Below are 17,210 nucleotides of genomic sequence, written 5' to 3'. Positions count from 1 at the left end.
GAAAAGAGGATGTCGGGGACCGGGGAGAGGGCGGAAGAGGGAGCTTGAAACGGATTTGGCAGGAGCGGGGTTGGGGACGGATGTAGAGAGTGAGTGTTGGAAACGAGACCTGCTAGGTCAAGGCGTGCTTGGAGAGGGAAGGCAAAGGCGACACGTACCTGGAATTTGGAGTCGGGCAGAATCCCGACAGATTTTCGTTTTAGTTTGTTTTGTCTTTTTGGGGGCGGGTTGTTTGTTGCCGTTTTTGTTTCGTTTGCGGGTAGGTCTTGAGGGATCGAAGTGGGAAGTTTATCCGATTCCCTCCGACCCGGGGCTGCCTCGGGCGGTGGAGGCTGGGCAGGCAGGAGCCGGGCGCAGCGCCCCGCGCCCCTCACTCGGCCGCGCTTGCTCTTCCGCAGACCCGCCGCGCCCTGTGGCCCGGGATGGCTCTGCGGCTGCCAAGTGAGGCCGGACCCCAGGACAAGGGGTGCTACCCGCCCGACAGGCTCCAGAGCAGCCCCCAACGCCTGGCCGCCTACTACCCGCCTTTCCAGCCCTACAGCCACTACGGGAACACCCTAAGCGCCGCGGAGGAGGGTTTGCAAACTTTCCGGCAGCTGGAGGCCCTGTCCACGTCCCCGTCTCTGTCCCCCTTCGCCTTCCGGATGGCGCCTCCCTTGCTGAGCCCCGGCCTGGCCCTGCAGAGGGAGCCGCTCTACGACCTGCCCTGGTACAATAAGCTGCCGTCGTGGTACCCAATTCCCCACCGCCCCAGGGAAGTGCCGCACTTCCCGAACGGCAGTCGCGAGTTTACAGGCGCCTCCAGTGAAGACGCGGGCCCCGCTGGCGGCCGTAGCGACGGTGGCCAGTGCTGGGGACCTGAAATTTTCGTTCCGCCGCCCCCTGTGGATGCTTCGCTGTTCCCTGAGAGGCCGAAGCCCTCCCAGCTGTTACCGTGCTCCCCCAGAGAGCGCTCTGAGGATGGCCCCAAACTCGCGAACCAAGTCGGGAAGGCATCTCACCGTTACCACTTCACCCAGGAAGACCTGCACTTAGTTCTCTACGGGGTCATCCCCAGCCTTCAGAACTCAGCCCGCCTGCACCACGCGATTTCGGGCCTCCTGGTCCCCACAGACAGCTCAGGTAAAGGCAGTCCCCATGATCCGGGACTTGGGGGTGCGGGTGGGAGGCGGGAAGACAGGTGAGGACGGGAGGGGGCAGGGGCGCTTCCAAGTGGGTCCGAGGCTGTGCGAGTCCTGCAGCGGAGCGTATGTGCTTCCATCAGAAGACGGAGCTGAGAATGGCAGTCTCACCTCCGAGACCCTATTTGCTTAACCGCATGACACCCAAGATTGTTTTAGTAAGAAGAGAAACGGTTCATGCGGGGCGGGCTGATCAGGCCGGCTCAGATTCTGCCGGGATGTGCAAGGTATCTGGGAGTCTCAAAATCAGCATTATCTCTGATCCTCAAGTTCCTTAAATTTGCAAACGGGGTTAATTACAACATAACCCACTAGAGTCGTTTTGAGTCTCATGTGAGAAATGGCGTATGTAAAAGGAGCAGGAAACCTAGAAAGGACAAGTAAACATCCAATTCGGGTTAATGGTGAGCTCCAGGGAGTGGGGAGGACAGCGCCGTATGAAAGCATTTCATAATACATTTTTATCGAAAAAATAAAAATTTAACCCTGTCTTTTTCTAGGGTCTGGTTCTCTTCCTCGGACTCTGGATAACAACTCCCTTCAGCTACCAGAAGGTAGGCAGGGCTTCTCGGCTTGGATTTCTTTTCCAGCACAAACGCAGTCGGTTTCCTCACTGGCTTTCTTTCCTGCCCTGGGTCTCTCCTAGGTCTCTGCCTTGGGCACACGAAATTCGGTGAAGTGGCACATTTTGGTGTGTTCTGCAGTAGCCCTGTCGCCAAAGGAGTCAGGTTTGGGCCCTTTCAGGGTAAAGTGGTCAACACCAGCGAAGTCAGGACACACGGAGACAATTCCCTGATGTGGGAGGTAAATGTGTTTGTGGCGGGTTGGCGGAGGGAGGTGGGTGGGAGGAAACCTTGGCCTCTGCCCCTCTGGGAGACCCCTGGACTGGGAGGGGGGGCCCCCTCCGGGCAGTAATCTGCTGACTTGTGCTGCCTGTTTTGCAACATAAAGAGAAAGAAAGGCAAGCTGTTCAGTTCCTGAGGATAACACCTCTACATGGATTCTGTGTAATTTTGGGTGGCTTAAGGCATTTTCCTCTGAAGATGAGCCATGGAGTATACATTTAAAGAGTTAATACATTGGGTTATATGTATAGACAAAACCAAACACTTTAAATATTACAGAGTGATGCTAAGAATATGCCAGAAAGGACTAAGACCAGATTTAAAATTTTCGACGTCGTTCATCTAAAGAGGATTTTTAGAAAACTGATGCTCTTAACTCTGTCTGAGGCAGGATGGTAGGACTGCAGTGCGTCAGAACGTGTCAGATTAGCGCCCCTCGCCGTGGATTTCTACATCAAGGAATATAGTTGAGGAAAGTAATCTGAAATCCAGACTTCACGGGGCTGTTTGTAATAACAAAACATTGAAGACTGTAGAATTGCCCACAGCAGAGAAAGAATTAAATTATGGCTCCATCAATACACATGAAAACTAAATTGAGATAAAATACTACACTAATTGGTTGTCTTGAAGTGGTGGAATTAAATGGAACGTCCTGTTTCCCTTACCTCTGTTTATGAAGCTAATATATGCTCCCTCTAGAAATCTGGAAATCGAGGAAGTGATAAAAGTAAGAATCTTTTTAAAATGTCACACTACCTATAGAGGTCTTTTTAAGCTAATAAATCCATTTAGACTCAATCATATTGATAATAAATATATTCAGTAGGTCAAGTGTGAGTTTTGAATTATAATTTTTTTTTTTTTTTTTTTGCGGTACGTGGGCCTCTCACTGCTGTGGCCTCTCCCGTTGTGGAGCGCAGGCTCAGCGGCCATGGCTCACGGGCCCAGCCACTCCGCAGCATGTGGGATCCTCCCAGACCGGGGCACGAACCCGCGTCCCCTGCATCAGCAGGCGGACTCTCAACCACTGCGCCACCAGGGAAGCCCTTGAATTATAAATTTTTAATAAGTAAATTTATTTTCTAGGTCAGACCAAAAAAATGTGCATTTCCAAACTTTGTTTGATTCCATTTAGATCTTTGAAGATGGTCATTTGAGCCACTTTATTGATGGAAAAGGAGGTGCAGGGAACTGGATGTCCTATGTCAACTGTGCTCGTTTCCCCATGGAGCAGAACCTGGTTGCAGTCCAGTGTCAAGGGCAGATCTTTTATGAAAGCTGCAAGGAGATCTACCAGAACCAAGAGCTCCTTGTGTGGTACGGAGATTGCTATGAGAAGTTTTTGGACATTCCCATGAGCCTGCAGGTCATAAAGCACGGGAAGCAGACGTCTGGGCCCTTGGAAGGTGAGTGCACACTTTCGCCTCACCCAGTGAGGCCGTCTTAGTGGAAGGACTGGGCTCTTTCTCCAACTCAACACCTTCCTGCAGCCTTTCCACTTGCTTGTGGAACTTCTCCCTCCCAACACAACACTCAGAACACAAAACTGAGGGCGTCTCCCACCCGCTGGGCATTACCCAGCTGGAGGAAGATGCCCTCATCTTTCCAAAGCTGCTGCAGCTACTCCTCTTCACCAGTATACCTTTTCTTCTACCCCTTCACCCGCTCCCAGAGAATAAAATACAAGTGAAATAAATGGATGCAACCTCTGCCTTAGGTGAGCCAGCTTCTGATTCATCTCTGCTGAGGCTCACACAACTCAGGAAGTCTAAGCTTGAGAGCACTGTTTTTCAAGTAGTGGGTTGCAGTATCTTAGCAGGGTGGGGGATTTGGTGGTAGAGACCAGTATTAAAGAAGAAAAAAAAAGAGAATAAGAATAAAATAGAATAGAAAATATTGATGTGAATCTCATTTAAGTTAAGGTTTTTGTTTCAAATGGATGTGTGCGAACTGGGTCTCAAGTATAAAATGTGTTTCTTATTGTGGGTCTCAGTCAACTTTGGGAAGCATGGAGCTAGACTCTCGCTCTCCGTGGAAAGAGGCAGATTCTCATTCAGGGCTGGGACCTGAGATTCTGCATTTCTATCACATTTTAGTAGAAGGCAGCTAGAGGACTACCAACCCACTCTCTGGGAACGAGCCTCTGGAATTTGCATTTTAAAAAAGCTCTTTGAGGGCTTCCCTGGTGGCACAGTGGTTGAGAATCTGCCTGCCAATGCAGGGGACATGGGTTCGAGCCCTTGTCTGGGAAGATCCCACATGCCGCGGAGCAGCCTGCCCCGTGAGCCACAATTACTGAGCCTGCGTGTCTGGAGCCTGTGCTCCGCAACAAGAGAGGCCGCGATAGTGAGGGGCCCTTGCACCGCGATGAAGAGTGGCCCCGGCTCGCCACAACTAGAGAGCCCTTGCACAGAAACGAAGAGCCAACATAGCCATAAATAAATAAATAAAATTTTTTAAATTAAAAAAAAGAGCAAAATCCTTTTAAAAAAAAGAAAAAGCTCTTTGAGCGGTTGATTTTTACATCTGCAAAGGCCTGGGAACCACTGATCTTATAGGTGGGACCAGACAAATGCAAGTTACTGTAATATGTGTAATCAGGTAGAAGACCATCTTACTATGTTAGAGCAAATGTCGTAAGTAGCAGGTAAAAGAGAATGTGAATTGCATTCATCACACTGCAGTGATGGTCTGCATGCAAGTCTCCCTGCTAGACTGAGACCCTTCAGGGCAGGAGACAATTCTAATAAATTTATTTATTTATTTATTTGGCTGTGTTGGGTCTTCATTTCTGTGCGAGGGCTTTCTCTAGTTGCGGCGAGCGGGGGCCACTCTCCATCGCGGTGCGCGGGCCTCTCACTATCTATCGTGGCCTCTCCTGCTGCGGAGCACAGGCAGGCTCAGTAGTTGTGGCTCACGGGCCTAGCTGCTCCGCGGCACGTGGGATCTTCCCAGACCAGGGCTCGAACCCATGTCCCCTGCATCGGCAGGCAGATTCTCAACCACTGCGCCACCAGGGAAGCCCAGGAGACAATTCTAAACACTCTAATAGCACCTGCTGTGGATCCCCATGTGCATTGAAGGAAGGAGGAAGACTGGGCTAAACTGGGGAAAGCTGCTTAGGGATGTGGAGAAATAAAAGATGAGTTAGGCAGGGAGAGGCAAGGCAATTCAGGCTTGGGGAATAGTGAAGCCAAGGGCAAGGATGTGTTCACCAGGGATTCGGAGGTGACTAATGAGCAGTCTCTTTCTAGAAGCCAAATAATGAGGGGCTGTTGAACTGTTTCGGTAACTGTCTTCTCACTACCCCAATAAATGGACGGACGGCGTGGGGTGCGCCTGAGGGTAAGATGGCAGGATTCTCTTGAGTCTGGACCTCACAGTTGCCCCATACTTGGCGCCAAGCCAAGACTTTTTGGTCACTTCCAGAAATGTTCCAAGTGCTTTTTTGAAATAAAAGTGAAAAGTGGATTTGAGAACGATACATGCTTGATAACGCAAAATAGAATCGTTATCCTTTTGAAAAATTATTCAGCACTCTGCATCAGAGTCGTTAAAATGTTCATAACCCTGGATATATCAGTAACGTATCAGTAATACTTTTCTGGAAATTTATCTTCAGGAAATAGTCCAAAAGGAAAAGCTTTGTCCACAAGGATTTTTAATACAGCGTCACCCCTGTTTGTGAAAAGTCACGAACAACCTAAATGCCCAATATTAGAATAATTAAATAAATGATGATATATTAACATGGAATAATATACAGGCATCAGAGATCCCGATCATATAAGCAACAGGGCCTGCAGTTATCCGTGCTCCACTTCTGAACCAAATTATATCCGAGGCTTATTGGCACTGTCAACGATGATGTGTAAATATTTAGGATAACTTGTGGCAGAGAACTTGTAAACAACTCAATTGGTTGGGAAGACTAATGGATAAATTCATTTGTTTTCTGTTAATAGGAATGTTTGGGGATAGGATGAAAAGGAAAGAAAAATCAAAATTCCTCTGTCCTCTCAAAAGAAAGGTCTTGTTTTCAAAGGCTTTTGGTGAGGCTTGATGGGAACCTTCCCCTTGAAGGTCTTGAGTGGGAGGGAAGGGCCTGGGCCCTATGTGGGCGGGTTATTTGAGTTTGCAAACCTGCCAAGTGTGTGTTTTGGGGGCTGAGGGTGTGGAATGTGTAGACAGCTCTCAATCGTTACCAAACTCTGTCTGAACGGTGTGTCTGTAGTGGGGCAGAAAGCATAATTTTTGGTATCGAGAAACCCCTTGGCTGAAAAGACTGAGATGGGAGGCAGGAAGAAGGAAAAGAAACAGGACGAAATTAGGTTAAGATAAATTTCCAAGGACCTGAGCAGAAAACGGAGGCAGCCGAAGCCTAATTAGTCAGGGTGAGGGTGCTCTGTCATTTCTGCCTAAGTGGTGGTTCTTATGCAGATTTACTACCGAGCCCTCATTCTGAATTCTGGTGTGCCTTCATGCTTTGATTTGTAAAGATCGCTGACCCTGTCTTGTAGACCCCCTCTTCCTACCCCAGGAAGCAGGAAGGCCAGGTATTTCTAACCAATGAAAATTCTAGCTCCGAGCAAAAACCATCCCAGCAGGGAGATTCTGAGAGTATTAGCACCTCAATGAAAGCGATAGACAAGACTGGGCAATGGATCTTCCTGATGTTGGTGGTTGCCTTCCTGGTTATTTACTTAATAAAATGATTTATTTCCTCAGCCACCTGTTAAACATGCCTGGGACGCAGTTATCAACTAACAGAACCCCCGATGGATAGCTTCCCTGCTGTTCCGATGCTAACTAAAAAGATTTCCACCTTCACACTCTTGCATATACTCACTCCTGGCTGTTCTCTGCCTCCCTGGGGCCAGACAATGAGGTTTCAGGGATGCATTCACAGTCAAAACCACTTTATGCTCTGGAATCCAGAGTGTCCTCGGCAGGGATGCTTTTGTAGGTGGCCCTGGTCCTCTCCCCTTCCCCCAATACATAGACACCCCTGAGCCTGGCACCTCCTTTGCTAGAGTCGGCTGAACCCTCTCTAACCTCTCCCCCACCTCTCTTATAAAAATGGGTTTACCTTTCTCAGTCTGTCTCTCAGTGATGGTATCACTTGTTGATAAGAAGTCAGTAAGTGTTAAGGTTAAATTAGTCATCACGATAACCCTATGTATTAGTTGCAGAATCTTCCTTAAAAGTTCAGAGAAGTAGACTATAAGCTAAAAGGGCACCTATGTCTTCGTAAATGGGGTCAAATGGAACAGAACTCGTGAAGCCTGGGGAGAAGCTATGGGTGTCCATCAGGGTCCTGGGTGAACGGCTTTGAACTTGTAGCTCTCAGGCCGATCTGAAAGGGACAAATACGGTAGGTATTTGGTATGTGAACCTTGTAAAGAATGCCAGTCAGGAACTGTAGGACTGACCTGCTCGTAAACAGCGCCAGAGGAAGGGGTTCTTCAACACATATATTTCGGGAACAAAAGGTAAGAGAACCTATAGATTAAGAGATTGGAGAGACATAGCCTCTGTGGACAACACATAGGCTTTGAATCCTACATTGAATCAACTGACTGTAAAATAATAAAACATGTATGCATGTGTGTACGCACATAAATATATATGTTTCTATTAAGGAATAAGGGTTGACTGTTTAGGTATGACAATGGCATTATGGTTATGCATTTTAAAAAGTCGTTATCTATTAAAGATTATGGTTTGAGATGTTTATGAACCAAGTGAGAAATTAGTGTTAAAAAGAATCCATTATGAAAAACAAATAATCCCTTATGGAGGGAAGTCACATAAGTGAGTTGGTCATTGTCAAAGCTTGGTGTCTGGGCACATGAGGGCTTATTCCATTATTTTGATTTTGGTATATGTTTTAAATTTTTTATAATAAAAAGTTGTAAAAAATCATCTTGAAGAAAATAAGAATGAAGGAAGGTAGCTGACCGAGCGACTTATCCCCCTGTGTTTGACAGAGTCTGCAGAAGGGTACAGGTGTGAAAGATGTGGAAAAGTATTTACCTACAAATATTACAGAGACAAGCATCTCAAGTACACCCCCTGTGTGGACAAGGGTGACAGGAAATTCCCCTGTTCTTTATGCAAACGGTCCTTTGAGAAGAGAGACCGGCTCCGGATCCACGTCCTTCACGTTCATGAGAAACATCGGCCTCACAAGGTAAGAGTCGGGGTGGCGAGTGACCCTGCCCTTCGCTCCAGCACTCTGCTTTCATGCTGCTTCCCCAAACCCCTGGGTGAACACCGAGGGCCTCCTGCGTGCATGTTGCTGGGACACGACACCAGGTGGGAAGATGGGACAGGGTGTCTGAAGGAGGTGACAGTGCTGTGGAAGAGCAGACATGAACTAATGCCATGACACCCGGGTGTGAGGATGGAGGTACATGGTAGACAGGGACAGAGGAAGGGTGTCCTTCTACCTGGACACGTGGGTTATGAAAGGCCTCGTAGACAGGTGGCCGTGAGAAGAATCTAGGACAGTGGAGTGTCTGGTTTATATCTTAGATGGGGTTGATTGGCTGGGGTGGGGGGCGTTCGAGATATTCCAGGTGGGAAAGACCCTGGCCTGTGGTTTTAGGTAGCTACACCTTCTTCCATGATGTGTGCAATGTTGTGTTAATTTCTGCTGTACAGCAAAGTGACTCAGTTATGTACATTCTTTTTCATATTCTTTTCCATTGTGGTTTATCACAGGATATTGAATATAGTTCCCCATGCTGTAGAGTAGGACCTTGTTATTTATCCATCCTGTATATACTAGTTTGCATCTGCTCCTCCCAAACTCCCAATCATTTCCTCCCCCTTGGCAACCACAAGTCTGTTCTCTGTGTCTGTGAGTCTGTTTCTATTTCCTAGATAGGTTCATTTGTGTCATATTTTAGATGCCATATACAAGTGATATCATATGGTATTTGTCTTTCTCTTTCTGACTGACTTCGCATAGTATGATAATCTCTAGGTTCAATGTGCAGGCATATTGATAGTTACAGGCGAGGATGAAACATGGGCACAGTCCAAAGGTTGGATGGCCTCTATGCCATGCCAAGGATTTTGTAAGGCAGAAAAGCAATGGTGGATTTAGGGAGTCGTTTTCCACCATTCTGGATACCTGGTGGCTCTGCCAGGCTTGGTGTAAGAAAGTGCTGACTACCACTGGTCTTAATTAGGAGAAAGAGGCTGAGGCTTGGGTACAGACAGCTTCGGGTTGGACTCCTGCCCTGTCAGGACTCCTCCAAGCCCCCAATTTTCTCCATTTAAAAACAGAGTAGTCATCATAAAACTGCTCTTGTCTCTCCCCTCCTGTTCACAGTGAAGCTTCTGGAAAAATCACAATCACTGGACTATATACTCCTGTAAAATCTGAGTATTTTTACAATTATCATGTATTATTTTTGTAAGAATATTTTTAAAAAATATTTTAATTTATTTTTATTTTTGGCTGTGTTGGGTCTTTGTTGCTGCACGTGGGTTTTTCTGTAGTCGTGGTGAGCAGGGGCTACTCTTCGTTGCGGTGCGCGGTCTTCTCACTGCGGTGGCTTCTCTTGTTGCAGAGCACAGTCTCTAGGCACTCGGGCTCCGCGGTCGTGGCTCGCGGGCTCCAGAGTGCAGGCTCAGTAGTTGTGGCGCACGGGCTTAGTTGCTCCACGGTATGCAACTAGAGAAAGCCCACGTGCAGTGACAAAGACTCAACACAGCCAAAAATAAATGATAAAGGAGTGGTGGGTCTTACAGTTGGTGAGATGGAGCATTTAAGATATTTGTTGGGACTGCTGCAGCCAGATCAAAAGATGTCTGCTTAAAAGCAGAAGCTGCAGGATTAGTGTTTGTTTGTTTTGTTTGGTTTTGTTTGGTTTTTTGACCAAAGTAGAATGCAGGAAAAGGTTATCTGAGTCAGGTCAAGAAATATACACTAGAATGTTACGTGGGTCATTTTAAACACTGAGGACAATGGTGGGTCTTGGACTGGGGTTCAAGGAGAGGAGCCGTAGGAAGTACTGCTGGCTTTGAAATCGGGGGACCATAGACCAGGAGGTCCAGAGATGACGGGAATGATGAGAAGAGGTGTAAGCTGGTAGTAGTAAAGTGAATGTCTTGGGCTTCCAAAGAGGAGAGGTCTGATGGTAGAGTGGAGGGATAGTAATTTTATTTTATTTTTTAAACTATTTATTAATTTATTTTGTCCACGAGGCATGCGGGATCTTAGTTCCCTGAGCAGGAATAGAGCCCGTGCCCCCTGCAGTGGAAGCTTGGAGTCTTAACCACTGGACCGCCAGAGAAGTCCAGGATAGTGATTTTAAAAGGCTATAGAGGGGGGTGCATCCTCTTACACTGAGTGTTCCTGAGAGTTCTTAGTACAATATTTCTCTTTGCAAACTCTCCCTGAATGGTGTGATCCTTTATCATGACCATAAGTACCATTTAAATGGTTTCAACTCTCTAGCCAGAATTCTGTCCTGAGCCTGAGGACAGAGTCCTGTCCCAGCTGCTCTTCTGACGTCTCAACCTGAGTTTCCCCGGCACTTCCCCTTCCTTCGTCATGTTCAGAAGACTGAGATTTTCTTCTTTTATCTTTACTGCTAAACATTTTTTATTCTCTTTTAGTTTTCCTTATTTCATATACTTTAATTTGAGTACTTAACTTTCAAGATGATAAAGTATATTTAATTTCTGCAGGAGCCCCAAATAAAACGTTTGATTTAATTTGAACAGAAAAAAAAAAAAAAAGCTCAAGTGAAACAGACAGGCAGAACTTCAGATAAATGATTTTTTAACAAGATCAGCTGCTGAAAGAGAAAAAAATTACTGATTTAAAATATCAGAAGATGTTGGGTGTATAACCAACAGTGAAAAACCTTGTATTACCCTCCTTCCAGCGTTTAAAGCCTAAACAACCTCCTTTTCACATGATTTGTCAGGCAAAATTAATGAATAACAAAATAAAAATATCGGAGGAAGCCCTTGTAGTCCATCACCATGACTATAAAGAGCTCATACATAGATTCAGAATGTCAGTTCGCTCCAACTTTTTGAAACACCTGACCAATGGAGAGAGGGCTTTGTTTTTTTCAGAAGGTGTTGTTTCTTTTCTCCATGACTTGTGCAAATTGATGCCAGACTTTAACTTTCTTTGTATTTTGCCTTTGACTTCCTTGCAAGCTTTTGTTTTTGCTAGGATTTTTAATTGCAAGTGATAAGTTTAGTTTCTTACTTATATAACTTGTATAATATTTACATTCTTGAAATTATACTCATTTCTTTTTTAAATCAGATTCTGATTTGAATTTGTTCTGATTTGAACCAGTTGCTCCTTAGGCCTGTAAACTGTCATATTTGGATATCTTTCATTACCTTCCTTAGTTCCACTGATTCTTCTATGCCACTCTTTCTCTTTCTTGATTTCTCTTTTTATATTACTGGGGCATGTCTTCAAGTAATCGTTTTTAACAGTGCACAGTGAAACATTTTCTGAGTCCTTCGAGGATATTTTACTCACATACGTCTTTGATAGTTTGGCTGGATATGGAATTTTAGATAGGAATAACTTTTCTGTAGAATTTTTAAAGAATCGTTTCTTCTACCATTTGATGCCAATCTGGTTCTTGTTTCTTTGTAAATAACCAGTTTTCTGCTTTGTGAAAATTGTTCTTTAACTTTTGAGTTCTGAAATTTTAACAGAATGTTTTTTTCTTTCTTTCCTTTTTTTTTTTTTTCTTCCTGCTTTGTAATCAGTAGAAGACAAAGTATTCTTTCCACCTGAAGGCACAAGTCATAAGCTCAAAGGAATTCTCTTGTTCTTTCCTTGGCTATTATCTGTCTTCGATTTTTGCTCTCTCCTGAGATTCCTTTTAGCCAAATGTTAGGTTGAATCTACTTCCCTGTACTTGACTTTTAATTTTTCTTCATCTGCATTCTCTGAGAGTTCCCGAACCTTAATTTTTATGTCATGTATTCAGTCTTTAGCAGTCAGCTGAGTCTATCACATACAGCATTTCTATTCTATACTTTTCTGTTGTTTATTTTTAATTTCCAAGAACAGTTTCATGTTCTAATTGCTCCCCTTTTATAATTGATCTGTTCTTTTTGCAATATGAACTTCAACATCTGACTGTTTTTGTTTTAGTAACGACAATACATGCTCATTATTAAAACGTCAAGTAGTAAAGAAAAATTTAAAAAGACTTAAAATCCACCCCAGAGGGCTTCCCTGGTGGCGCAGTGATTGAGGCTCCGCCTGCCGATGGGGGGGACGCGGGTTCGTGCCCAGGTCCGGGAAGATCCCACATGCCGCGGAGCGGCTGGGCCCGTGAGCCACGGCCGCTGAGCCTGCGCGTCCGGAGCCTGTGCTCCGCAACGGGAGAGGCCGTGACAGTGAGAGGCCCGCGTACCGCAAAAAAAAAAAAAAAATCCACCCCAGAATCTCACCATCTAAAAATACCCAGGCTCTCGTTTGTGCCCATAAGGACACCTGGGGAACAGGGTCCAGAAACACAATAGTTTCCTTTACTTGGTTCAGAATTCCTGAGAAGATTGGACAGAAGTCGTCAGGGTCAAGAACACAGAGAAATGACAGGAACTGTTCACAGCAAGTGACTGTACCACATGCTCTCACTGGCCCCCCAAAATATTACCCTTTTTTTGTAGGTGCATGTGTTGAGTCATCTGTCACCTGTATTGCCACTTTGGTCTACATATTCGTCCCTACCCCCACTAGATTGTTCCTCCTTGTCTCTAGCAAAGTGCTGAGAGGTTCTCCATAAATACTTGTTGAATTAATTGCTGGGGGCTTGCAATTTACTCACAGCCTTGTGAGGAAGGCAAGACAGGTATTTTTTGCCCATGAGGAAAATTGGGGAGACAAAGATTCCGAGTTTTAACTGATTTGTTCTGGTCACACAGCTACTTGTTGACAGAGCAGGACAAATTCAGGCCTCCGTATACACTGCCGTTTCACATCTGAAGCAGCTCACTTAACCCGAAGACTTCAGACGAACTGCCTTAGCCACAGCATTAGCAGGCTCTGGACCAGAACCCATGCTGCCAGGTTCTTCCCTGTAGTCCCGGGATGCCTTTCTCCCGTCTCAACTAGACCCTCAGCCTGGGTCTGCTTGATCCTCTGCCTACAGATGTGCACAGAATAAGTACAATAGTTAGTTCTTCCCCCCCAGATAAATATAATGGTGAAATAAACTTGTTAAAGGGAAGACGTGGTTTCAACTATATTTTTCTTTTTCGTTTTAGTGTTCTACGTGTGGGAAATGTTTCTCTCAATCTTCCAGCCTAAACAAACACATGAGAGTCCACTCTGGAGACAGACCCTACCACTGTGTGTATTGTACAAAGGTAAATGGAACCTTCTTTTAAGGGATCTGCCTTGAGCCCTGATTGGGTGTCCATGGATAAGAACTTGCAGCATAAACCCTAGCTTATAAGAGTTCCTGGTAAATTAGTTCATTGTCAGCCCATCCCCAATTTCCACCCCCCAGATTATACTCCTGTTTGCTTACAATGATCAGATGCCACCTACTACTGCCAAATTGGCATCTAGGGCATTTGTCATGGAATAGACCCTAAGTTTACAGGAGCCCGATGGTAGCAGACATGATTATGCAGTCTTTCAAAGTACAGACTCTGGGCTTGCCTGGTGGCGCAGTGGTTGAGAGTCCGCCTGCCGATGCAGGGGACACGGGTTCGTGCCCCGGTCCGGGAAGATCCCACATGCCGCGGAGCGGCTGGGCCCGTGAGCCATGGCCGCTGAGCCTGCGCGTCCGGAGCCTGTGCTCCGCAACAGAGAGAGGCCCGCGTACCGCAAAAAAAAAACAAAAACAAAAAAGTACAGACTCTTACATGCTGCTGATCTAAATTTCTAGAGCAGTTTTGCTGAAGTGGCATCTAATCTTCATTATACAGAATAATAAGTGATAAAAATGAAGAGATAAAGACGTGGTTAGGGGTGGCTGGGCTAGAAACAAAAGTCTGACCACGCCTTAAAAATATTGTACTAAAACACCTCATGTTCCTTTTTGATGAGATACATTTGGGCTGTCCAGTGTGTACAGTGTAGCAAAATGGGGCTAAGACATAAGTAGGCCATACGGAGCCAGCACAGACCTAAGGAGGGTGGCCCTGGGTTTGTATGGATGAGGAATCTATCCTGAGGGGTGAATGCTCTCCCGCAGGATTTCCAGAGCAGGCTCAAAATATCCCACCACCCCTCCTCTTTCTGGCATTCTCATTCTGATCCTCACCTTGGTCTTCTGGCCAACCTGGGAATGCGAGGTGCCCGAAGAGGGAACTCAGTGCACTTGGGGCATCAATGAGCTGTTTGGCGTTCTGACTTACTGTCACCTAAGCTGATGGAGACTGTCCTTGTCTGGGTGTCCTAGACACCTACACCTTGTGCTCCTTACTGAGCAGTGGGCCAACCCCATGCATGCCCAGCCCCCCAAATCCAAGGTCACTGGTTAAAGCCGGTGTTTTGTATCTATGTCGATGGACCCCCAATAAATGGAGTCATTACATCGCTAATAAATACTTGAAAGTGACAAAGGTCAGAGCAGAGTATTGAATTAGGGGAAAGGTTATAAATAAGGGAAAGAAAAGACAGGTAAAAACAGCAAAGTGCTTGGGACTCTGAAATGGTACTATTTGGCCATTTTTTTAAGAACTAAACTTGTAACCACCATACAACCCAGCAGTTGCTCTCCTGGGCACTTATCCCGGAGAAATGAAGGTCTATATGTTTATACGAAAACCTGTACACAAATGTTAATAGCAGCTTTATTCATAGAAGCCCCAAACTGGAAATAACACAGATGCCTTTCAATGGGCAGGTGATTAAACAGACTGTGGTTCATCCACACCATGAAATACTCCTCAGCAATCAGAAAGGATGAGCTGTTGTACACGAAACAACCTCCGTGAATCTGCGGAGAACTATGCTGAGTGACAACAGCCAATCCCAAAAGGTCACATACTGTATGCTTCCCTGTAAGTGACATTCTTGAAATAACAAAATTATAGAAATGGAGAACAGATTCGTGGTTGCCATGGTTTAAAAGTAGGAGTGGGAGGGAACTATGTGTGGCTGTCATAGGGCAACATGAGGGTCCTTGTGATGGAAACGTTCTGTATCTTGACTCTGTCAATGTCAGTATCCTGGTTGTGATACTGTCCTATAGACTTGTAAGATGCAACCATTGGGGACAACCGGGTAAAGGGTACACAGAGTCTCTGTTGTTTCTTATAACTGCACGTGAATCACGATTACCGCAAAAAGTTTAAGTTAAAAAAAAGAAGAAGAAGAAAGAAACCAATAAGGTACCCATTTATGCAAAGACATTGGCCAGTATTAGCTACTCCTTCTGTAATTCAGTTCATCTTGGAGTGTGATCCCAGGACCACCTGCTTAAATGCAGTTTCTTTATTACCCCAACGGGTGTACTCATCGGGTCAGTCTGCATTTTTGACTAGACCCCCAGGCGATCTTAACCATTGAAAAGCCACTGTTCTAACCAGTGACATGTCCATCGTGTCCTTCTTTATTAAGGCTACACCTGTTGACCGAGCGTGCCCTATAGCATTAAAGCCCAAGGTTCGCTGAATGGAGAACTAAGGGGTGACATAAGGATCGGTAACGGTGAACTTAACCCCTTTCTCTCACTGGTTGTCCAGCTGATGGAAGTTTACTTTTTCTCCTGCTTTCTGTCCTCTGCAGAGGTTCACTGCCTCTAGTATACTCCGCACACATATCAGGCAGCACTCCGGGGAGAAGCCCTTCAAATGCAAGTACTGTGGTAAATCTTTTGCATCCCACGCTGCCCACGACAGCCATGTCCGACGCTCGCACAAGGAGGATGACGGCTGTTCCTGTAACATCTGTGGAAAAACCTTCCCAGGTCAAGAAGCCTTCTACTCCCACATGAAGTTTCATGAAAACTGCTAGCCCTCAGAGAGTATGAGGACAGTGCCTCTGTATTTCTGTCTTGATATTTCTTGTTTATGGGTGTATCTTACAAACAAATGATAGTTAGATTGAGATGAGGAACAGAATAATGGAACTGACCAAGTAGCAGAATTTACCAGATTTATTGACTGTGGTTTTAACAGCTTTCACAGAAATGTCTTTCACAATTTCTGACAAGAATGGAGTTGTGTTGAATTCACCTAGAAATAATGAAAGCTGGCTGTTAATAGGGCTTAAAGGTCTGGAAACTCAACATCAACCCTGAAAGGGACTATATTTCATTTCAGGGACTAGGAACAAAGTCTTTGATTTCACGATTTAAAAAAAGGAGGCTTTTTCTCTACTGTTTGCCTCGGGCCCGCAATTGTAATATGTCTGTGGCCGTCCCCTGTTATGTTTCTTAACAGAATAAATTCTTTAAAGATCCATTCAAGCCACAGCTTCATTCGTATTATAACTAAGTGTTCAGACATGAATTAGGCTCCCATTTTATTTGGATTCATTTTAAAACCCTTAGTTTCTACCCCTCCCCATCGCATGACAAACGCCTAATGTTAACAGTTTGTTTAGCACCAAACAGAATTTCTTGGAGGACACAGAAGTTACTTACTCACCCTACCATCTGTGACCTTTAACAATTGGCGAAGAAAAATTATTACCAAATGAAGAAAGGCTAAAAATTGCAATAGGCTAAGAAATAAATAAATGTATTTATAGTGCTCTAGTTTTAAACCTGATGAAGAGACAAGTGGAATATTTTTTGTAGGTCTTCTAATTAGTTGGTCCATACTAATATATAGAGTGAAAAGAAAAACGTGCCACATACATTGTCACAAGGCTGATGCAAGCTTGTGAAGAAGAATCTCTTCTAATGTGCAGGGAGACAGCAGACTCATCTCACGTGGGTCACAATAGCCAACATCTATATAGAGCATGAACCCTATGAGATAGTGCCACTGAGTTACCACTTTACTGAAGGAAAGAAAGAAGTGTTCCAGCATTTGCCTCTAAGGGTCAAAGCCAGGTCGTCCTGACTCCAAGGCCCAGCCTCTTAATGAATCAGTTATGCTCAACTTATGAATCCTGCTAAGGAAAGAGCATTATTCTGTTGACTGTGCCATTCTTCCCTACTTTGGGGCAAGCAACAACAAACTTTTAAATATTCACATGGAAAATCGGGGACCA

General features: G+C 45.3%; 1 protein-coding gene across 1 annotated transcript; it reads left to right on the top strand.

Moving 5' to 3' along the window:
* The first annotated feature begins 422 nt into the window (after positions 1–422).
* PRDM14 (PR/SET domain 14) lies at positions 423–16,004 on the top strand. The gene is made up of 7 exons (XM_060035170.1): positions 423–1,122; positions 1,682–1,735; positions 1,828–1,985; positions 3,165–3,435; positions 8,020–8,222; positions 13,301–13,402; positions 15,777–16,004. Exons 1-7 carry the CDS (start codon positions 423–425, stop codon positions 16,002–16,004), a joined length of 1,716 nt encoding a protein of 571 aa, XP_059891153.1.
* The last annotated feature ends 1,206 nt before the right edge of the window (positions 16,005–17,210 follow it).

Source organism: Delphinus delphis, chromosome 17 (genome assembly GCF_949987515.2).
Source record: "Delphinus delphis chromosome 17, mDelDel1.2, whole genome shotgun sequence".
In the NCBI taxonomy this organism is placed as follows: domain Eukaryota; kingdom Metazoa; phylum Chordata; class Mammalia; order Artiodactyla; family Delphinidae; genus Delphinus; species Delphinus delphis.
This window is presented reverse-complemented; position numbering and strand designations above follow the sequence as displayed.

What these genes read in the sequence shown, in the direction of transcription:
- PRDM14 (XM_060035170.1), top strand. Translation starts at nt 423, where the DNA reads ATGGCTCTGCGGCTGCCAAGTGAGGCCGGACCCCAGGACAAGGGGTGC. An exon ending in GGTCCCCACAGACAGCTCAG is followed by an intron (nt 1,123 to 1,681) that starts GTAAAGGCAGTC and finishes GTCTTTTTCTAG; the next exon opens with GGTCTGGTTCTCTTCCTCGG. An exon ending in AGAAACATCGGCCTCACAAG is followed by an intron (nt 8,223 to 13,300) that starts GTAAGAGTCGGG and finishes TTTTCGTTTTAG; the next exon opens with TGTTCTACGTGTGGGAAATG.